We start from the raw sequence: 24,962 nt of genomic DNA on the forward strand, positions 1-24,962 counted from the left end.
AAATAAAATTAATTCAATCGCTCTCGTCTTTCGACGAGATTATTTCAACGAATGAAACACGTTCTAACTCGCTAAACAAAATCAAACATGACATATGACAATGAAAAGTCGAATTTCTTGAATATCTCATATTTCCTTCCTTACTTACGTGTTTTAATAAACACGTTTATAAACGATTCTCTTTATCTTCCTTTTCTCATTGCGAACTTTCACGAGAGATCTTGAAATAAACAAGGAGAAATGGAGAAAGGGAGAACTAACTTAATCGTATTTTTAAGAGCGCTTGATATATTACCAGAGTATATTGGCACGATACCTTAATTAAGCTCTTCAGTCGAGAGAAATAATGACAGCATTTGTTTCGAAAAGGAGACATGCACGCGAGGAATGAAATCCACGAGATTATTTAAACATTCTCTTTATAACCCAAACACGTACGCCCATGGCAATTAAAATATAAAATAACAAAATAGTTGTTCGCAATTCTATCGAAAGTAAATGCATCTCTCAGGGGTTAACTATACAAGGGGTTGGGTTAACTATACAGAGGGTGGTGCTAACTAGAATTGAGGGCGGGACTAACTTTGAAGCAACAGTGCTAACTATATAGAAGGGTTGGATTAACTATACAAAAGAGGTGGGGCTAACTAGAATCGGGGGTGTGGTTAACTTTGAAGAAGAGCGGATTAATTTCGTAGGGATTAACTTTCGAGGGACAGCGTTAACTATACAAAAGGTTGAGCTACTATACAAGGGATAGGGTTAACTAGATTTGGGAACTGGACTAACTTTGATGGCGGCATGGCTAACTTTAGAGGAGACTGGGCTAACTAGACAAAGGGGTGGAGCTAATTTTGGTAGGGGGCGAGGTTAACTTTCTAGGAGGTGAAACTAACTAAAGAGTTTCACGTGCTCTCAATGCGTTCGACGATGCGCCCGACTATAACTATGCTTAATTAACATTATTATGCTTAATACCATTATATTGTAATTACAATGCCTTGAAAAGTTCGTAACGTTATTTCTGTTATTACAATTAAACAAGAAACAAATGTTTCTTTTATAATCGATCTTTCGTTTTTATTTAATCAATCTTAAAGTTCTTAAAGTGCACCTGTGTTTCTCTCTCTCTCTCTCTCTTTGTCTTTCTCTTTTTCTAATTCCTTAACTCTTTTTTTTCGTTTCCTCGTTTTTACTCACTCTTGAAAAATTTCATTCTCGTATTACCGTTCAATGCCGACATTTTTACATCTCCAAATCGGAGATCGGAGTAGTAGCAAAGAGAACACAGGCAGAGGATGGCTTTTCAAAGGGCTTCGAGCAACCGGCAACAATGAGAGCTCGAACCTGCAAGTAATGTCTCGTTCTCTACGGGTATTATTGTCGCTTCTGGCGAAACGCTCGTTTGCATTTGTAACCAGGGAGGGCTTGTGTTCTGGTGCCGCATTAGAACGAGCTGGGTGAGTGTGTAGTCGTTGGGCGGGTAGATAGGCAAGAGAGGGGGAGGGAGGGAGGGAGGGATGATGGCGGGGGAGGGTGAGGTAGGCAGCTCGGTCGCGCAGGGATTTAAACGATATTGCTTTAACCGAAGTTGATTTAATAGCGAGAACAATGGCCCGTGTTATAATAACTTGCCTTTCCCATTCGCATTCTCTGAACATATCTACAATATACATAGTTTATGCACATATCTGTTATTGCAATAAAGTGATGTATATGACTGTATTACTTATAAATGAAAACGTAAATACATAGATACAAATATATAAAAAGATAAGATTTTGTCAATTGTTTTGTCAAAAGTTATAATTACTTATATTTAAGTATATATTATTTTAATAAAAAAATCAATATATCCAATTTCATTATCGCACTCTTATATTTCTTTCGATAGTTTTCATCGTACGACTCAATCAATTTTATATTATTACTATTTACTGCAGAAAAAGAGACCGTGTAGAAACTCATTACAAAAATATATAGAACTTTTATTAAACTAACCCGGACTATAGAAGAAAAAAAAAAAAGCAATTTAAAATATAGAAATGTATTGGCAACGAAGCATTTTATGTAAAGAAAGAAAAATTAATAGAACGGAAAAAAAAGAAAGAGAGAGAAAGGAGGGAAAGGAAATGGTAAAAAATTTTTCTGCTTGAAAAAGAAATACCCACGATCTTCGTTTAAATTCTCTATGTTTTTGCATACCTCGTAAGTAAAACGTGTTAAGAAAACCGTATTAAAAAAAAAAAAAGAAAAAGGAAAGAAAAAAAAGGAGAAGAAGAAAAATTAAAAGAGACACAGATGTGTAGGTATATTTTATTTTATACGAAAAGAGCCGACGTTAGCTTTCTGTACCGAATGCTGTCGTATCGCACGTCAGCGAAAGACCGTCCATTTTGTCGGGAGAGAATTAACGTCGTTCTAGCTCCATCTTTTTTCTTTTTCTTTTTTTCGTAAGAATGATAAGAAATAAAGACAGGAAGGACGAAGGACGACAAAAAAAAAAGAGAGAGAGATAAGCAAATACACGTAGGTACTTATACCTTGCTTTTTTTATTTGTAATTTGGATTTGCATTTGTAAATCAAGCTTTATAGATCGACAATAAAAATCTATAAATCTCTGTTGGTCTTTCAAAATCAAGAGTAGGTACTTACTCTGTTCGGCATGCGATGCTTAACCTAAACGTAAGAGATCGTTAATCAAATTGACGCATTGCTCTGGACCATGTGAGACCAAATTCGGAAGAGCGATCGTGTGAGCTATCGATTAATTACTAATCGATGCTCCACTTTCACGTCATTGATTACAGATTGATCGAAGCTTTAGCATCGATTCGGTGTGGGTCATTTATTATTAAAACAGAAAAAGGGACTCGGACGAATTTAACGCAATTTTCTGTATTACCATGTTAATTGAATAATCATTTTCTATCAATAATTAGTGAAAATAGCATTGTCGTTGTTCGTATGGAAAATAATGAGAAGAAAACAAAAGGAAGATAGAAGAAGAAAATTAAAAAAGGAAAGAAATTGTTCGATAAAAGAGTACAATACATAGATGAATGCGACGTATAAAAATCATTCGATACAAGCGACTATTAAAAATCGTCGCTTACAAACGATGATTATAAATCTTTTGATAATGCATGGAATAATTAAAAAAAAAAAAACAAACAAAAAATAAAAATAAAAAGGAAAAAGTACATTTTATTTGGAATACGTACGAGTGAGACAAGTTGTCGATATGAATAATAAATAAATTTGATTCGACGCGAATAATTAATTGTGCAAATCTTATTGCATAATGCGACGAATAAAAGTCATCTCACGTAAATGTTAATTCTCAATGTTCGTTTGCCGTAACAAAAAGGAAATGAAAAGAAATGAAAAGAAATGAAAGGAAAGGAAAGGAAAAGGGAAAAAAAGAATCGCTTATCTCAAAGAGAAAAAGAAATAAAAGAAAAATATTATGAAAGGTAGAAAGGAAGAGAGGGAGGGATAGGTGGAAAGAAAGAAGGAAGGGTAGTTTTAAGGAGAATATCGTGACGATGATAGTTTCGCGTGACGGCTGCCCATTTTAATTAGTACGCTAGGAGAACCCGTTAAGAAAGGAAGAAGAGAACGGTGAATCCGCGACGAGACAATTCACAACGCTTTTAGAGAGCCTTTAGAAAGGAAGGTAGGGGAACGCAAGACGAACCGAGATCGATGGTTTCCTCCTTCGCGATTTTAGAAGGAAAGAAAGAGAGAGAGAAAGTAAAGTGAGAGAGAAGTATAGAAGGAGAAAGAGAGAGAGAGAGAGAGAGAGAGAGAGAAAGAGAGAGAAGCTACACTTGTTGCGTCGCTTCGAGTTTGCATGTTCCGTTTGCTTGTTAAAGTTCCGTATCCTAAAACGCTTTATGATCGTTGAATCTTCTCTTTTACTCTCTCTCTCTCTCTCTCTCTCTCTCTCTTCTTCACTATATATACATGTGCTTACATACGCGTCTCTCTCTTTTTCTCTCTGTCTTTCTCTATCTTTTCCTGTTATTCTCTCTTTTCGATCTCTCTTTTCGAAATCACACTTTTGTAAATCGATTTTATTCTCTCTTTATGTCTTTATATTTTCATTGTTTTTTTTTTTCTTTCTTTATCTTCATTTATCTTCGTCATTTTAATATAAACGATTTACAAAATACATTGTTTACGAGTTGACGTAGGACAAAGATAAGTAAGTACGTGAAAAGATGAATGATGATTTCGTAAATAGAAATTGTAAATCTTACTGATTATAATTAATGAGAGAGAGAATGAAAATTTGTCGTTCTCTTTTAGATAACGTCGTTGTGGTGCATCATTAGTCTAACGTTAATTCACCTATCCCCGATAATTAATCTCCCCTTAATCTTATCGCTGTTACGTTTCATCTTTTCTCTATTCCTTTCGACGCGGGAAAGATGAATATCTCAAGCGTGCTTTAAAATAAATGCAATTTTTTTTCTTCTCCTTCTCTCATTCGTTCATGTCCGTTTTTATTTTATTTTAACTTATTGATATAGTGTCCATTTATTATCGACAGATCGTTGATATTTAATTCGATTTTATGATGATTTGACTATAATAATGATGATATATAACAGAAAGGTAACTACATAAATACACAAATAATTGCAACAATAATAAAACATTAAATTTAAAACAAAAATGAAAGGATTTGATAAACTTTATTAAATATATAAAGCGTTTCGCTTAAAATGAACGCAAATATATTTTTAATATTATTTCTCATTATTTTCATATCTTTTTTTGCTTCAACAATTAATTACGAATTAAAGAATTACGAATTATTGTCCAACACATTCGTATTAATTTATATTAATAAAGAATTTATTTATTTCAATTTATAATAATTATATTACAAAGGTTATTAATTTAATTTCTAACAATACCATTATAATTTTTATCACTGATAATTTTATCAGTTCAATTCGATATTATCAGGAATAAAATATTGCTCCTTTTTCTCTCTCAAATTCGTGCCTTAAACCATCGATGTTATTCAATTCGCAACGAAGAATCTTTTCTCTCTTCTCTCTCTCTCTCTCTTTCTTTCTTAAATCGGAATCCCGCGACTAAGTTTAAAATGGATATAACGTTGGGGTAGGTATAATGAAAATTCAGGTTGACTCTTAAACAAAGCGCGGCCTGATTTTGCATTGTAAATACAGCGGCATCTGATACCGACGGGGAACGAGGTATACGTTGAAAGCATTCTCGATGGAAATCCGCTACGAAATGAAGATCGTTCATTTGAGCTGCACCAGACGAATTCTGGTAGTGGTGCTGTGTGAATGCACCCAGAGTGGGGATAAAATTGTGAAAGATGTGGGAGTAGGGGTAACCGGTAAATAGAGGCGACATCGTAGAACGGCCAAACTTTTCAAAGTGAAATTTCTCTTCTTCCTATTCCTTTTCTCTCTCTCTCTCTTTCTCTCTTTTTCGATTTTCTCGATTTACGTAACAAATCGACTTTAACGTCTTACTTTTTATCTTCCCATTGAATCGATAACGAAATTTTTATTATTTATCGCTAACCGTCATTCGTCGATTATTCAAGCAATTGAATCTATCTTGATCTCTTCCGATCGATCTATCTTTTTTATTTATGTATTTATTTATTTATTTTTTTTTTTTTACAATGAATCGTAATTTACGATCGATAATAAATTTTCTGTTTTTTATTTCTTTTCTTTTCAAGAATAATACAGTTTATTTATTAATAATAATTACTGTTAGAAATAAATTTTTGTTCTTCTATGAATAAAATAGATTTGAAAATAAATTCTTGCAAATAAGTGAGAAATCCGAAAGTTACAACGACGATAATAATTGATTGAGAAATAGAGATAGAGATCGAAGTTTTGCGAAGAATCGTTTCATTTCGTAAAAATCCGACGAATCCTGACTGTTCGTCTTACGAAAAATATACTTACGTAGATGATACGGATTTTTGTTTTTATCTTCGTCCCTATTGATAAATCAATTTGAGTTCCTTACTCGTTTTCATAACTAAGCGTTCATTATTTTCTACAACACGGCTAAGAGGACTTTAAGGATCCGTCTTCTTCCTTTTTTAGACTTTCTAAGCGGGTCGTTATTTGTGAAACCCTTCTAAAGGAAAATCATGAGTAAAAGCGTTGCATCTTCTTTGTATTTATTATATTCCTGACCTTTCATCCTTATTTTTCTTTTTTTTTTTAATATAACTCTTGCCTTCTCTTTTTCTCTCTTTACAAACGTTACCTAAAGAAGAAATTCTTTTTAATTCTATAAAAATGTCCGTAACAAATATTTATATATCAATCAATTGTTAAACAACATCTGGTAAATAAATCATGGATAGAATGGACTTTTCCCAATCTAACTCTAATAATGTTACTCTCTCTTTGTTTCTCTCTCTCTCTCTTTTTTTTTCTTTTTTTTTTTTTAACAGCGATACAGCACTCGCATTCAACCGCAATCGTCTAAGGGAGTCAGCTGATGCGGAATCCATATTCTGAATCTTTTAACCGCTGAGAAACGGTTGATGCATTCATTCCGAGTATATTCGCAAACTCTTCTCTATGTTTGAACGAGGTCTTTATCAAGAAGTTCTTGTTTATTCATTGGTTTGTCGTTAACGTTAATTTCGTCACTTTTGAACTTTTTAAACCATTTCTGACAAACGTCGATGGATACAACGTAGATTTTACGAACGATTCGTTCCGTTTTCACAGAAGTTTCTTTCTTCTTCTTTATCTTCTTTTTTTCTCGCTATTTTCTTCTTCGATTAAAACAAAAAAGTATACTTAATCGAATTCCACATTTTTACTTGTAAGAGAAATAAGATTACGTTGTTACTTACGATCCCGTAGATAAATCTTAAGATTATGAGCAAGCACCTTTTTAAATTCATAGAGCTTCGTAGAGAAGAAGAAACAAAAAAAAAATAAATAAATAAAAGAGAAAAAAAGAGAGAGATAAAAAAACCGCAGTATCAACTCGCAGTAACTTCCACTTATTTGCAAACCGACGAACTTTTGCAAGCGCCTGATATAAATTTTGTTAGGAAAGTTGAAGATGAATAGGGATCTTTTGTTCGGTCCACAACAGATTCAAAGTTTCATCCATACGCCATACCTTTGATTACTTTTATACAAAAATTTCAAAAAGGAAAAAGAAAAAAAAAACAATTTCATGGTTACGACTAACACTATTTTATATTTTCTTAAAAAGTTTAAATTGTTTTCGTTCTACGTAAGATTCTTCATGAATTCTTAATTTTTTTTTTTTTCAATACCGTCATTTCGAACCAAAGGTTGAATCGTATCCAAGACAAGGAAAAAGAAAAAGAAATATCAAAAGATTGAAAGCAAAAGTTATATCAAAATTACTTTTTGCTGTTCGTTGAAAGTAACTTCATTTTTACTATAAATATTAAATCTATTGATCTAGCCGTTTAAACGGAACGGTGAATACAAACACGTTTATACAGAAACGCGCGCGCGCGAGCACACGTTTAACCCTTTTCTTACTAAAGGCGACTGTACGTCAAGCAATGTTTTTCATCCAAAACTTTTTTTAACGATTCTTATAAAACAATGCTTTTGTTACGTGAAAAATTATTATTGTTTTATTTAATTTCATACATACACAGAAACATGAGAACGTCTAAGTTATTCGATTTAATGTAAAATCGATTTCAATAGAATCTTTTTTACGTAAAGTAATTTAATTGACAGTTTTCTCATTTATTACGTCTACTTTTATTCTTCACACATTCATCTTGTCGGGGTAACGATCGTTAACGAAATATGTCCGTCATAATCGACTTTGGATTATTTCAATTAGTATTACCATTCTCCACAATTCCCAGAATGTATCGATAATTAATTATATTAATTAACAAGAATATTAATCGTGCTGTAATAATTAAGGTTACCAAATAGCCCATGGTAACATCATAATCATTAATTATAATAAAATAGATAATCGTAACGTAAATATGATTTTAATATGACATTAATGTTATTAAAGAATAATATAAAGAAATCAAACGTATCAAAAAAAACTTCGATATATGTATGTAAACGTGTATATACATATATCCAATGTAGTGACTAGATTGAATGCGTTTGATGTAACCACGCGGCCATTTTATGTCGTGCTATATGTCACGTAATGGCGTCGTTGCTCAGAAAACAAAACAACTACTCCGATAGGAAGCAGAGTAGAAAATCTGATTTGTACCATCCATGTGTATATATATATATATATACACACGTATATACATACATATATATATGTATATATGTATACATATATGAACATGCACATGCAAAATGGTAAAAGAGAAAAAGAGACAGAGAGAAAACAAACGGCTTTAACTAGTGGCAATATTTTATATAACATACAAAAGTATACATTTAAGCGTGAGAACCTGATCTCTGTAGGTATTATACATACATACATATATAATATATAAACTGTCGAGTACAAATGTTAACGAAATATTTGTGCCCTTTTATCGGTCACGCTTTCGTTGTTCTACTACTGTTACTACACTACTGCTACTCTCTCTTTCTCTCTTTGATCTCAACGTTTTAAATAATGTTTCATGTCCATAACATCGATTACATTTATACAAATGTATATACGTATATAACACACACACACACATATATATATATAGATAATATAACGAGTGATATGAATAAATAACAAACGGGATGAAAGGTTCATTCGAAATTCAACCGAGTGTAAATTCCTTTCCAAATATAGTATCCTTCTTTTTCTCTCGTGCTTGCTCGTTTTCTGTGGATATAAATGGCTACGTATAGTCTACGTATGTTTCAGAAAAGAAGAGAGAGAGAGACAGAATTTTTTATTTCCGCCTCAAGGAAAGAGGTTACAGTGTAAGCTCGAAAACACGTTTTGTTATATGCCCGTACTTCATCTTACGCTAATTCTCCCTGTTCTTCATTTTTCACAATTATCATCCACTCGAGTCTCGTATATTTTTATTTTCCACTTTTATATATATATATGTGTGTGTGTGTGTGTGTATTAATAATAATATGTATATAAATTTATTTTTTTATACGTACACACTTGTGTATAATAAATAATAAATAATATTATCACAAGTATAGAACATTAATAAAATATAGATATATATATCTCGTTCTTTTTCAAACCTTTTTATCACTGTCTACATATATTGCAGATAGGTCTTGTAGGCTTATCATTGCTCGTTTAGCACAACTCGAGATAACTTGTGTAATTCCGTGTAAACTCTTACTTACACCGTCGTGTTACGATAGGTAAGGTCGTTAGACGATTACCACGTCATCGATACTGCTTTATTGATTATCAACCTGGTCCTTTCACGTTTACGATGTATATCTATCCCTCGTACCTTCATACAATTTATCATAGATTTTCATCATAATAGAAAGAGAAGATGTAATTCTAATAGATTATAAAAAGATATGTTCGTTCAGCTATAAACGATCAAAAAAATTGAAAATTTCGTATCGTCGATATATGCTAGAACAGTGATAATAAAGAACACACTTTCATATACACCTAATCTCAAAACTACCTCTGTTACAATTTTGTAATTGAATATTACAGAAAAAAAAGAAGAAGCAAAATTAAAAAAATTAAAAGAATAAACTGGACTAATTATCTCGACTCTACTAACCTTATTAGAGTAATAACGTTGCACGGCGATAATGAAGGACGCCCTTCATATGCACCTAATCTCAAAACTGCGTCCCTCAGAATTTTGTAATTGAATCATTCAGTAATAAAAAAAAGAGAGAAGAGAAAAGAAGAAAGAAAAAATAAAGAAATAAAAAATAAAAAATTAATTACCTTGTCTCTAACATTATTATTAAATTAATAACGTTACAATAATAATAATTATTATTGTTATTATTATTATTCCATCGAAAATTTCTTTATCAAATTAATCGACGAACAATTCACCAAGATGACCTATATCTCGTAAGAACGAAGAGGAAGGCAGCGCAACGATTTTTTAATATTAGAAAGAAAATGATCTATCCCCTTTTCACGAAGATAATACGTCCCCTTTAATAATTCGCCAACCGAGATTTATCTCGCCGGTAACTTTGAGAAAAGCATTCTTTCCGAATAATTCCAGTAATTAAAGGGGGAGCAGAGGTCTCGTTAACTAGTCCGATCCGTTGGACAACGACGAGATGGCAAAGAAGACGAAAAAGGAAAGACACTTCAAGAGCCTGTTTGCAAAGTACATATATACCATCGTGTTCCATTCGAATATTGGCCAAAATGAGATATATATATATATATATATATAGAGAGAGAGAGAGAGAGAGAGAGAAAGAGAGAGAAAGATAGAAAGAAAGAGAAAGAGAGAACCATACTTAACCTGCTCTCGTCATTTTCTCACTCCATCCAACTACCACCCTTATAAAGTAAAGCAAGCAAAAAGGCAAGCACTGCCCTGAGGGTAGAAATGAGCGAAGACTGGAAAAGACGAATATTGGGCTGTCGACGCTTGCTGTTACTAGTTACGAGGATCGGGAAGGGATGAACGGTGGACGGAGAGAATGGGTGAGGGTTGGAGAAGGTAAATTCGAGTTGCTTGTTTCTCCTCGGCAAACAAAGTGTACCTAGTTTCTCTCCCATCCCTTGAATTGTCGCGAAAAGGACAAAATGCAATTTAAATGTTCTTTCAACGTCTTTTTGCTCGATCGAAATCGAATAATAACCTGTCATTGTATTTCTTGTAATTTCTTTCATTTCGCATTGTTTCTCTCTCTCTCTCTCTCTCTCTCTCTCTCTCTCTCTCTCTCTCTCTCTCAATCTTTCTCTCTCATTTTGCTCTCTCTCTCTGTTTCTATCAAAGTTGTCTCTTTGTTTCTCTAAGCGTTGATTTATTCTTTTTTTTCTTTCTTCTTTCGTTTTTTTTTGTTTTCTTTTTTCTTCTTTTTCTTTTCTTTTTTTTTCCTTTTTTTTTCCTTTTTTTTTTTTATTATCTCAGGATTTTTTTTCTGCCGTTTAGTAATAGAACGAAACTGGCGTCACTCGTGACAATGTTGTTAAAGTGGATTTTCGAGTTTTCATCGTTCTCTCTCTCTCTCTCTCTCTCTCTCTCTCTCTATCTCTATCTCTATATCTCTCTCTCTCTGTACAAACCCCTCTGTTACCTCAGCTCATGAAGAGATTGACAAAAGTCCTTGAACATGTTGACAAAAGTGACAGAGAATTTAACTCGCTTATATTCCAAGATTACATAACCCGTAATCGAGTATACGTGTTATGCATTAATTTTTGCTGGAGGGTATAAACCCGTGAAATAGAGAGAGAGAGAGAGAGAGAAAAAGATATATATATATACACATACATAAAGAGAAAGAGAGAGAGAGAGAGTTTACATCCCGAGGGAAGAAAGACGGACTTGTCGTTGCTGTTGGCTATCTACCTATCAGGACAGCTTTGTTCCCTTGCTTCTCTCTAGTGGGGTTACGCATAGTGCCAATTCCATGTACATACAGGGAGAGAGAGAGAGAGAGAGAGATAGGGGTAGAGAGGGACAACGCTAGCGGCGTTACCTCACGCAGGAATACCTTTGTCGTTAATTAGGGACTCTGGTCAACGATGTCATTCTGCGGTTGAATAGGTCGTCATCGTCGAAGAGGGTGGTAGGGAGAGGGAACACAGGGGTCACTGGTTTACCTAGAACGTCACCGCGTATGCGGCTTACCTGTGTCTACATAGAGGAATATATGCAGCAAATTCGTACCCCGTTTTGTCGCTTATGCTGAACGTTCTATGACGAACGTACTATTCACGACCAGAGCTCATGAAATATTTTCAATCATCAGAGAACACGTCAATTATAAATAAGATTATATCGTCGTATGTAGTTCTTTATATAAGATTTCCAATTCGAATTGGGTTACGATCGATCCGATCTTATATTTCTCTCTCTCTCTCTCTTTCTCTCTTTTTCTGTTCGTTTGTTACGTTATTTTTAAAGGGATGTGATTTTGTTCACTTTATCGAGTCAAATTCTTTCGATCGAATTTTATTATTTCGCTAAGTCGACAAATTCAACAACGAATTTCTCAAACAGGCTGTCGAACTTTTAACTTTTTTATTGTATATTAATTCGTTAATTCTAATTTATAATTTTCTTCTAGTCAGAAATTGTAAATAGAACGACGAGCATTGTAGTATATAAAATTATTTCGCGAGTAACGTCGATCGTGTTACCATCATGGATTGAATCGAAACGGCAAATAAAGATGTCATAAAGGTATCATCGTGTTTGCTAATATGTCCGACACGTTGCATTCGATAACTCGATTAAATAACTCGTCGAATTCCTCTCATCGAAACTAATTTTATTACTCGCACGATGTCAAGTATTTTATTATTGAAGAAACAATTTTCTTTCGTTCGTTTTTCTCTTGTCAATTTTCCTTTCACACTTTTCCGCGTTTCTAAATATTCGATCCCTCTATTCTTTTGTAATTCTTTTTGGCTTTGCCATCGTATTATATAAACATCGAAATACTAAAGGATACATCAATGGAAATCGCTCGGACAATAAAAATTCCTTTTGCCGGCGCCACGTCGACTAAGAAACGAATAAAAATCGAAGAATTCAAAGAAAAAGAAGGAAATATCTCTCGCTTCGAATACTTTTTAACTATTGGCCCGTAAGTAAACGAAATATTATTATTCTCGAGCGTATCTCAAAGGAGATTTAAAACTGTACAACAGTACGTCTATCTCAAAAGTTTCGAGAAAGTATCTTGAGAATACAAACAAAATAAAATTTCAACATTAAAGTCATATATATGTATATATATATATATATATATATATATATATATATATATGCACATACCCACACATATATGCATCAAACAAGAAATATATTTTACGACTTATATAAAAGTATAAAGTATCATTTAATACATCTTGCACCTAATTTCTTATTCTCACTTCCATAACAGATAATCCAGCTAAAAGCTTCGAGAAATCTTACACTCTTTGTCATATTTTCTTAAGTAATTAGATCCTCGATCAAAGCTTTCGAAACAACCCCCGGAGTTTCCGTTTTCCTTCGTAAGTGAAATACAATTTCCATCGGCAATGTCCAAGTTCACGAGATGTTTTAACTTTATACTTCTAGGCTAGTAGTTTCTTAGAAGGATAATAGATCAATGCCAATCCAGTTGACGTTGAAATAACTTGAGGGATCGTAAATGATTAAATCGCTGTGGGTCTGAAAGATCGAAGAAATATAAATTTATCTAGATTGCTTGCCTGTTACCGACAATTAACAACGAACAATTAATGAATTCAATGACAATGCACAAAGTTTTGCGGAATTTTACTTCCCTTTCGAATCACTTCAAAACCCAAACGAAGTTGCGACTTCATAAAGGATTCCAAGTGTTCGAACGTACTTGGAAAGTAATGCGCATGGATTCGGATAAAGCCGAGTTTTGGCTTTGAGAAACGTGAGGGGATAAGGATCTCGAAGTATAAATCTGATGAAAATCCAATCCGATCGGGATCATTGGTATAGGATTTTGAACTTCAGGGACATTTCGAAACTTTGATCACGGACACAGTTATATATCACGGCGGTGGCCCCATATAAAGTCGATGCTGTTAACAAACTTGTTCACAACGATTTGGATTAGATTTTTATTTCTTTTTTTTTTCTCTCCTTTTTTTTTCTTTCTTTTAAACATCGAAAAATCGGAAAAAGAAGGAAAAAAAAATAATTTTTCTTCTTTTGCGTTTGCCTAACTTTTATATCTATCATTGCTCTACTTATATGTTGTTATATATCGTGCTATGTCATGTTATGTCGATCTTATATACGTATATAGGTGTATATATATATATATATATGTAAGATACAAGAAAATGAAAGGAAGCAAACAAAGGCAAATAGAAAAGGAACTAATCGAATACGACGAAGTGAAAGAGAAGTCAAAGAGAAAAGTGTTTCGTTTAAACGAAACTAAGGACAAGGAGTTTCTCAAAGTATCTAGGAAGAAAGAAAGGTAAAATATAATTCGTAAATTTGAATCAGTTGTATATTCTTCAACAACTCCTGAAAGATCTTCTACATTTCTCTTATACGTAACTTTATGGAAAATTGTTCTATCACTAGAGTTCATCGAGTTCGGAAATTCCTTTGACATTGAATCACTCGATCGCCGAGAGGTTGAAATAATTAAAGTATAGTTTAATCCCTTAGGCAGTAAGCAAAAGCTTAACATAGATCTCTGGTTAAGTCGTAAGAGCCATGAGGAAAGCTTTCGACCTTTAAACTTTGTTCCGGCCTCGAGGATAATCCTTCTCGTGGATATATTCGATCTCTGGACTGTGTCCTCGAATAATGGCCAAGGAGAAAGACAGAGAGAGAAAAAGAGAGAGGCAGAGACAAAGTGAAAAGATATATATATATATATATATATATATATATATATATATATATATATCTGTCTTCTCTCTCTCTCTCTCTCTCTCTCTCTCTCTCTCTCTCTCTCTCTCTCTCTCTCTCTCTCTCTCTCTCTCTCTCTCATCGTTTTGATCTTACACGATACATAATTTCTTTCAAGATCATAAAATTTTTTTTATTGTGTGAATTAAAAGAAAAAAACTTCTTTAATTAATCATAAAATCTTTTGCTTTTAATTGACACAATAAAAAAAATTTTATATCTTTTCTTTCTCTTGTTGTTTTTCTTATATTATTTTTTTTTTTTACTCGATAACCAATGAACGCACTAGAAAATTGAATATATTTTTATTTTCGTATAGAATTTTTGTATATCGTGTCGAAAGAGTATTTTCTTTTTTCCCTTTCTTTTTTATTTTTCGTTCATGCGTATGTCGTTTTTTCTTTTTCCATTTTTTTTTCTTTTCTTTTTATTTCCTTCACTCGCATTTTCCCGCGTTCAGTTTTAACTTTTTGTTAAAACTCAACATGGTAACATTGGTAAGCACTTAAAGAGTCTCGTAATCCCTTTTCCTTTTGTTCCCACTCTTATTCCCTCGTGAACCCAATCCCTCTTTCCATTTATTTTCCATCGATTTCCTTGTTGCTGCTCAATCTGCATTTAACTTGAGATAATTCTTTGATAATTAAAAGATTTATTCATTATTATTATTATTATTATTTTTATTATTGTTATTTTAGTTATCATCGTTTTTTTTTTCAATTAGATATATGTAAAATATTTCACAAGAATATATAAATCTATATAATGAATGAATGATCTTTCATCAATGACAATACTGATAACTTATTATTTCGACAAATTACTTATCGAATGATTACAATTATTTTCTCCAATTTTTTTTCCAAATTCTTTTAACAAACATACCGATACAATTTTTGTCTTCGTTATATCGGATAATTGACTCGTCTAAGTTACGAAAAAAAATTGTTTGAATTAAAGAAGAAAAACAAAATAAAAAGAAAGGAAAAAAGAGAGAAAAAAGAAAAACCAATTTACGTGCCTCTTGAAATTGTCTACTTACAGTCATGATCGATAATTAGTTTTATGAAAAGAAAATGAAGATTACGAACAGTGCGAAGATAGTTTCTTTTTTTTTTTTTATTATAGAGGAGAACGGGTTCACGATGTAACTAACTTCGTGATCTAGACCCGACTAAACTTCTTCGTAAGTTATACTTATCATCTCGAGGAAAAAAAAAGAAAAAAGAAAAAAAAAGATATTAAATAGAAAAAGAAAAAGAGTGAGAGAGAAAGAGAAAGAGGGTGGTGATGGGCGTGGAAGTGGGGTGGTAGAGAAGAGGTGGTGGCGATATAGAAAAGAAAGAAAGTAAAAGGAGTAAGAATTTTTCTTTCTCGAGAAGTTTAATTCTTAGACTTATCGATGCTCGTAATACCATCAGAAGAAAAGAGGGAAGATGGACTTGTACCGGCAAACAAGGTTTTCATTATCACTGCACCCAGACGGAAATATTCCAATTAATTTTCATTTCTATCTAACTGGATTCCGCAAACCAACGTTGGTCCCAACGTCGGTGGTGGCTTCGTTAATTAAATATGAGAACGAAATTTTATGCTCTTAATTAAGTCGACTTTCTCTTTATCCCATCTATCTATCTCTTTCTCTCTCTCTCTCTCTCTCTCTCTCTCTCTCTCTCTCTCTCTCTCTCTCTCTCTCTCTCTCTCTCTCTCTCTCTCTCTCTCTCTCTCTCTCTCTCTCTCTCTCTGTCTCTGTCTCTGTCTCTGTCTCTATATTATGTAACGAGATAATTCGTTATAACAATCATAATAACAATATTTATTACGATCTATAAACTCGTAAAAAGCATTACACTGTATTACGTGCATTAAATGAAGGGTGAAAGAAAATGTTTTTAAAAAAATGTAACAAAAAAAAATGAAAAAAAAAACAAAATTCTTCAAATTGAATAAAGAGAAAAATAAATTGTTAATAAACGAGGATCTAAATCGTTAAGATCTTGGAAACAAATGTTATTATAATATCGATGATTCTTCATTATTACACCGGCTGATTAGATGCAATTATGTTAAGCGATCTTCTAATGTGTATTCATTTCGCGAAGTGCCGTAATAATATTGATTCAAATATACACGTGAAGAGACATACATACGTATTTCGTGTAATCTATGTAGATATAATTACATACACACGTGTTCACGTTACTGTATTTATATATGTGTGTGTGTAATATCTGTAAATGCACGGAGATATACCACGTGCATTCACTGTACAAATACCAATCGGGAAACGTTAACGCATCGATGATAATCTGGAATTGTATAAAACCAACAGCGAATCTGGTACCCTTCCGCATGGCTGACGTATGTACACATGTGTATGTACACGTGTGTATGTGTACGTATGTGTGTGTATATATATATATATATACACATAGATACATCCTCTTTCACAAATTGTACAGAATAAATACGAAGGACCGAATTATCGGTCCATCTAAAAGTTCTTAATAAAAACTCGTACCTCTTCGGTCCACCAAAATTTACTATATTCCTCTTCGAATAATCCGATAATGGAGTCATGACGTTATCTTCGTATTTGGTCGTTTTTGCTCCTTTGAATTTTACTCCTCTCGTATACCTTCGAACGTTCGTACATTTTCAGAAAATATTTTTTACGTTTATATCTCGTATTCCTTTAAAAACGGTTACTTATATATATATATATATATATAATTTTTTTTTATTTAATTTATTCATATTTATTTGGAATCGAAGGAAGATATTGAAAATAATGAATTAATTTTGTTTCTTTTTTTGTTCTTTTTTTTCTTACGTTTCTTCTTTCTCTTTTCTTTAAGAAAAGGAAAAGAGTAGAATCAAATTAATAATGATATTTATTATAAAAATTTATATATATATATACAATAACGAAATATGTATCTACGTACGTACGTACGCTACTTGTAACATTAAATTAATTAAATCGAATCTTTTTTATTTTTTTCTTTAGGACATAATAGATCGACGTTTCGAAATTATAAATTTTTCTCGGCTTAAAATTTCTCGCATGTCTAGGAATCGTTACAAAGTTGGCAAAAATAACTAGATGATTTGACGTTGATTATTTTGTTCATGCGATACAGTCAGATATTTACATTAACGTCAAGTTGTTAGTAATTTATTTCTATTAGATAAAATACAAAAAAATATATATATATACATACACACGTATGTATATATATATATATATATAGACACATCGCATTAACATAACAGAATCTACAATTTTTAAAGATACTAACAGAAAGAAAGACAGAGATAGAGAACGAGAGAAAAAGAAAGAAAAATAGAAAAAAATGTTTAGTCGCCAAGGTTAAGATGTCGTTAGCGATATGTATTTCTTTCATAAAAATAGAACGCCACGGAATTAACTGTGCACGACAGAATCTACGCGATGAACAATAAACCTTACGAGCCATAATCACGCTTCTCTACTAACTTTACAATGCTCGAGGTCAAACCGACGACGCGACCTCGCGTTTCATTTCCTATTTCTTTCGCTTTGTCATTCTTTTCGTTTCTTTCTTTCTTTCTTTTTCTTTTTTTTTTTTTGATTTCGATCGAAGGAAAAGATATAAATATAGCGTTTCACACGAACTAATAAATAATAAATACATTTCTGATCGTCTATCTTTTTTCTCTTTTCAGTGCAATGCTGCCGTAGGTGTCAAAGCTTTTTTCGACATGATGCATAGCGGGCCACATAAGGTTATGCTTTTTGGTGCAGCTTGCACTCAAGTCACGGATCCGATAGCGAAAGCCTCCAAACATTGGCGTCTCACGCAGGTAAAACGATTTCAATATCATTTCTCTCTTTTTTTTTTATTCCCCGTCTACAAAATAAAATTCGAATTTCAAATCGAGATGTAGATGAATGCACATGTGAATCTACATTTATTATATTTTCTATTATTATTTTCATTATACCTAGATTTACGGACATTGATTTCTTCTGTTTCTATAAATACTTTAAAATTAATTTTTACTAACAAATCTTCCCCATTCGTCTATATTTTAATTAAAAATAATCATTAAAGATTATCCATTTAAGAGGCTTAGATTAAGTGTATAGAAAATAAAAAAAAAAGAAACAGAAATATAATACAAAAATTTACATTATCGTCATTACATCAAATTAAATCAAATTATCCTATTAAATCAAATTAAATAAATATTAATATATCGTAATTCACCGATCAATATGCATCTACGGAAGAAGATTTAAGAAGAAGAAAAAAGAAAGAAAAGAGAAGAACGTAAAAAAAGAAAAAGAAAAATATAAAGAGATGCGCACACACACAAGATTTTACACAGGCTATTTTACACAGACCTTATTTTTATACTACTACCGTATTAAACCTAAAGATATTACTCGCGTAGTATCACTTTAACGGGATCATTAACCTGCATCGTAACTCCTATCGTAATTCTTTCCACGTACAATAATAATAAAGAAACATGGACATATCACACACGTAACTACATATGTACATCTATCCACGTCGTCGGTTTTCTGGAGTCGCATTAATCTTCAACGAGCGGTCTTAATCCCGCTCATTCGTCCTTTCGCGCGTTAGATCAACAGAAGGGCTCGACGTTAGTGACATTAGGTGGTACTCTCATGTGGACGCGTCAATGGCTATAGCAGGATGAGGAGAATGAGAGGGGGGTGAAAGAGGGAGGAGAGGGTGAGGACGAATCGCGAGGGAAACGTCGACGTGCTTTGTGTACATCTCTCTCTCCCTTTCTCTTTCTCTCTTTCTCTCTCTCTCTCTCTCTCTCTCTCTCTCTCTCTCTCTCTCTCTCGCTGTATGTATTTTCTCTCTTTCCCTCTCACTCTACGCTTCGCTGCTAAAGCAAGAGGAAGCTCTCCTACCGGAGGCAATGATAATGTCAAGAGGGTGCAATGTCCGAAGCCTAATCAACAGATAGCACGTATGCAAATTTATCGTCACGGTCTCTCCTAACTCTGAAATAACTCGTCACGCATCATTTTCGTCGACACATTCGTTCACTACACACGTATATTCGTTAACACGTTTTATGAGATGAGACGGAATATTATTCTTATTTTTTTTTCTTCTTCTTCTTCATCTTTGTTTTCTATTTCTTTTCTCTTTTATCCTTTCGGTGTTTCTTATTATTCTTTTCCTTTTTTCTGTTTTCTTTTTTCTTTTTCTCGAGATAATGGTCCATCGAATATACTTAAACGATTAGACGATTCGTATAATATTTCGTAAATATATTTATTACAACGAAACAAGGAAGATTGGTACGATATCAATCGACGATATTTGAGGAGAAAAATTGTTACAAACGAAATATCGAGTATCAATGATACAAATAATAGGTATCGTTTTCACGAGATCGAATCTCTCTCTCTCTCTCTCTCTCTCTCTTCTCTTTCTTCTCTCTTTCTGTCTACCTCGAGAATGAAAAACTAAGAGAAAAAGAAATACGGTGACGGTGAGGAATTTAAGAACATACATAAACGGAATACCGAATACCCGGTGGGTGTGAAAAATCGTATTATATCCGTCCGTAGCAACAAATTTCCTTCTTCTTCCTGAGAAAAATGTTTAACTCTCGACATTCGCAATTTACATGCGAATAGGGAAAAGCGTTCAACGAGAAATGTGTTGTACGACGACGACACGTAGAGAGACGTGGACGACGGTGCAATATTCTTCCAGTTGTTAGCTGCAGGCGATAAGACTTCCCGAAATGTGTCAGACCAAAGAGGGGAATCGTTCGGTCGAAGAGGGTGGTACAGGGGAAAGAGGAAAGAACGAGGAAAGAGGTATTATTTCGAAACTTTGCCGAAGTGCTGCACGCCCGTCATTTCTCTCTCGGCCTCTTAACTCTCCTCTCCTCTCCTCTCTTCTCCTCCTCTCTCCTACCTTAGAGTTTTCCATCGACGCGTTTCACACGGATCGTGCACCAATATGCATAGGGTGAGTCAGATTTAACGCAACTCCAGATCTTTTTCTGCCTCTTTTTTTTCCCCTTTCTTTCTTTCCATCCATCAATTCTTCCTTTCTCTTCTTTTCTTTTCTTTTCTTTTTTTTTTCTTCTTTTTCTCTTTTACGTTTTTTTTTTCTCTCTCTTTTTCTTCTCACCTCTCGAAAACGTTTGAAAGAATTCCTAACGTTTACGACGTCACGTAGATTGTCCATAAATTTATTGCTCCTCGAAGATCTTTCGTAAATTGGATTTACGACGATAAACGACGAAATTTTCAGATTTAGTTCGAGAAACCAGCGTTGAATCGATCGACAACAAAAGAAATATATATTATCCCAGAGAAATTTTCTAATCCTTTCTATATCGTAAACCTTTCGTTTCTTATCGTGTTCTTTATATTATCAATTATTTCTATCAATCTATATTTTTCTATAGTTCTACGTAAAGTCCGTTCTATTTTTACGATTTGATTAGACTCTCTTCTTTTCCTTTCTCTTTTTTTTTTTTTTCTTTAATATTTCTTTTCGATAATAAATATCATCCTTAATTTTATGTATGTATACTTAATTCACACACACGTTAAACCTTTTCGTTACATTCTAAAAGCGATTGAATGCGAGTGAATCATCATGTTTATAAGAAAAATGAACAACGAAGGGATCAAAAGGATAAATCCTATTTTTCGAAATCCCAAATTCGTTTATTATACTAAAATCCTAAATGGGTAGCATAGAAAATTACGAGGAAATAGATTGCAGTAATAATAAACGAACGATTCCAATTCTCGATAGTAATTCGGCGATCACATGGAGACATGAATCGCGATCCGGATAGTAGATAATGGATCTAACAAGGATGCCGACGAGTTCCTCCTACTCTCATGTCGGGCCATCGGGAAAACGGGCGTCTCATTCGTTCTTCTTTCCTAGACTTATCATCCACGGTAAAAGCCTCGTAAAGTCACAAAATACCCTCGGGAATGTTATTTCATCTTACGACCGTTTTTCAGGTTCTTTTTCTATTTTCTTTATTTTCTTTTTCTTTTCTTTTTTTTTCTTTTTTTTTTTTTTTAACTAAAAAGATAGCACGAGAGAGAGAGAGAGAGAGAGAGAGGAAGAGAGAGAAGTATAAAATAAAAATAGAACGCGAGATTCTTCGAATCATCTTTGAGATTTAATCTTTTTCTTCGGTCTGTTTGTCAGACCATACCACGATGCTATACCACTTACCACTGGAAGTTAAATACTTATGTATTTTCATAGAGATATATGTAAAAATACAAGCAGTGTAACATCGAGAATGATGGCCGACAATTTTCCGATTTAACGATGGATCGCGAGAGAGGGACAGATAGATAGAGAGAGAGAGAGAGAGAATGAGAGAGAATGACTACCTGTATTCGATACTCGTCGAAATTCACTAAATTGGCTTTTAGAGATAAACTTCAATTTACTTTGTACAGTTTAACGAAGCTCGAAAACGAGCCATTCCTCTCTCCCTTTCTCTCTCTTTCTCTCTTTCTCTTTCTCTTTCTATTTCTCGCTTTTTCTCTTTCTTTCTCTCTTTCATTTCGGTTCATCACTGGGTAAATCGTCCCTGTGCTAACGAATTACTTTGTATTTTTATTTTTTTCTATTTTTTTCTTGCAAACATTCATCGACCGTTCATCCATCTCTCTCTCTCTCTCTCTCTCTCGCTCTCTGTCTTCGTTCACTTTCTCCTCAGCGTTATATATATATATTTTTTTTTCATTCATACGCGCGAGAATATAATGAAATTAATTTCTCCTTCGCCATATTAATTATTATCATTATCATCGGTTGAACGTGTAAATGAATAAAGGAAGAGAGAGAGAGAGAGAGTAAAAAAAGGGATATAAATGTTTCCACTCAAAATCTCAGAATATAATAATAGCTAAACTCGAGAACGATGATGAATACGTATTAAAATTAACGAGATACCTATCCAATAGTGCTATTTATTATTCAAATAGCTTTACGTTTAACGCTTTACTACGAGAAAATTGGATAATAAAATTAATAACTTATCTTAGAGTAGAAAAAAGTCCTATTAATGAAACATAAAGATGAAGAGAGAAAGAGAGAGAGAGACAGGAAATTATGAGTTTCGAGAAATCAATTTCCTTGAAATCTTCTATAGTACTTAGATTGCCTTCGAAAAGAGATAGCTGAACGACTGAATGCAAGAGAAAGAAAGAGAAAGATATATATATATATATACATATATATATATAGAGAGAGAGAGAGAAAGAGAGAAAGAAAGAGAAACAGAAACTCAGAAAAGATAATGATAGAGAAAAAGAGAAAAAGAGATAAAATACGAAACACGAAAAGAAAAAAATGAATGTAATAAGATATAGACGTCCCGATTCGAGAAACGATCTCTTATTCTTGTACAAGGTCAAAGACCTCTACAACCTATCTAGCTACCTTAATGAAAGGACCGTAATCGTCGCTCGTCGATGCTGAAACTGCTTCCAATGAGTGATTCCTGCACAGCGCACCCCCTAATTAATCCACCCTCGTTAATTATCGGGAGGCATACCACTCGAGTTCGTCGACGCACCCCTTTATCGCTACTCATCCCCTTTTCCTTGTCGTTAACTAAAACTCTGTCTCTCTCTATCTGTCTATATGTCTCTCTTTCTCTCTCTCCCTTTCTCTTCCTTTCTCTGTCTGTCTGTCTGTCTGTCTGTCTGTCTGTCTATCTCTCTCTCTCTCTCTCTCTCTTTCTTTCTTTCTGTCTTTATGTCTCGAAGACGTAATTTTGATCTTGACATATTATTCGTTAAATTTAATAATTAATATATTATAATGATGTGTTATAATAATGATGTAAAAAAAAAAAGGAAAAAGAAACATATTAAGAACGGGTCCATTTAAAATATTGCATCGCTTAATTAATATTTAATCGCATTACTTAAACATGAATCTTTAAAGTAATAAATAATATTAAATGTGTGTGCGTGTGTAAAGTGGATCTTTCCTTTTTTCTTCTTTAATTAACACAGTCTACGTTACAATCGTCGAAAAATTCTTTTCGAAGTTGTTTTTGGCATAACGTAATCTAGCTGAACGAGTATTATTTTAATTGGGAGAAATCCGCTTTTAAACACTTCAAAAATATCCCATTAAGATATATCAATGTGTGTGTGTGTGTGTATAATATTCTTATTCGTTCGATTATTAGTAAGTAAAGGTGATTGAGCTAGTTATAAAATATTTTTTTCTGTAATTATCCATGCCTTCGTTACGATAAAATCATTTATTTCGTGAAAATTTTTCATTGAATCCGTTTTCAAAATAAAATTGACAAATATACGAACAAAAAATCATTTCTCGTTTAATTTCTCTTATAGAATAAGTCATCCAACGCACTCTCCTATATTTTTATCCAACACACATACAAACACAATACAAAATCAATTTATTAAACTGAGTGATTTCAGCAGTCCATTATCGAAAATTTATATCCAAATATTGTATATATAAAAATTTATGATAAAAATATTTAACAGATTTATAAACATTTTTCTTCAATTTTTATCACAATGTCGATGATATTTTTTTCTTGCTTGATTAAAATCGAACGTCATATATTTTATATATATACATACATACATATCTACATCCTCTCTCTCTCTCTCTCTCTCTCTCTCTGTCTTTCTCTCTCTCTATCTATCTCTGGGTTTTGTTATTTTTATCTTCCCACGTGGAAAGTTATTACAGGATCCCTGAGTGTGCGTATGTGTGTCTGACTTTTTTCTTTCCGTCATTTCTTCTTTCCTTCCGTGTTGGTTTTTTCTTTTTCGAGTCCACGAGGGAATTCGAAAATTTGCCCGAAGCCATTTTTGAATTCTACGATGATCGAACATTGATTACGAAAATTGCCAGCGGACCATGAACAAAAGCCGTTGTTCTGTCTACCATGTATCTATCTCTATCTCTCTCTCTCTCTCGAAATCAAGTTCGAAAGTAAACATTAACGTGCAAATAAAAACGTATACGATAAGGTCCAATGACACACGTGTGCACTTTACAATACGTTTCTTTGTACTAACGCAATTGTACGTTGACGAATAAAATAGCAGCGTTAGCATCGTGCATGCGTACCATCAGGTCAATGCAGTGGACAATTGCATAAACCGCAACGCACGTTCGTCGAACCGTGTACGTCACTTATCTATCGCTCATCTACACCAAACCAAAAATTGTCGAAAATAGTCGAATAATACTTTTGACGCGAAAGATCTAAACATCGAAAAGGTGTATATATATTCTATATTACCCTGTTGATGACGGTAAAAATCGAAAAAAAACGAACGCACGTATGCAATACTCGTTTGCGTCAACGCAACGTGCACGCAACGAC

The 24,962-nt window shown here is 33.2% G+C and overlaps 1 protein-coding gene across 9 annotated transcripts in view; it reads left to right on the forward strand.

Annotated features, from left to right (window-relative positions):
• LOC127064656 (gamma-aminobutyric acid type B receptor subunit 2) overlaps positions 1-24,962 on the forward strand; it is a 245,108-nt gene that overhangs the window by 168,048 nt on the left and 52,098 nt on the right. For all 9 annotated transcript variants that reach the window (XM_050996032.1, XM_050996035.1, XM_050996036.1 and 6 more), the window contains one exon: positions 18,255-18,392. In XM_050996032.1, the coding sequence (XP_050851989.1) occupies positions 18,255-18,392 (138 nt within the window). The remainder of the gene's footprint in view (positions 1-18,254; positions 18,393-24,962) is intronic.

Source organism: Vespula vulgaris, chromosome 6, assembly GCF_905475345.1.
Source record: "Vespula vulgaris chromosome 6, iyVesVulg1.1, whole genome shotgun sequence".
In the NCBI taxonomy this organism is placed as follows: domain Eukaryota; kingdom Metazoa; phylum Arthropoda; class Insecta; order Hymenoptera; family Vespidae; genus Vespula; species Vespula vulgaris.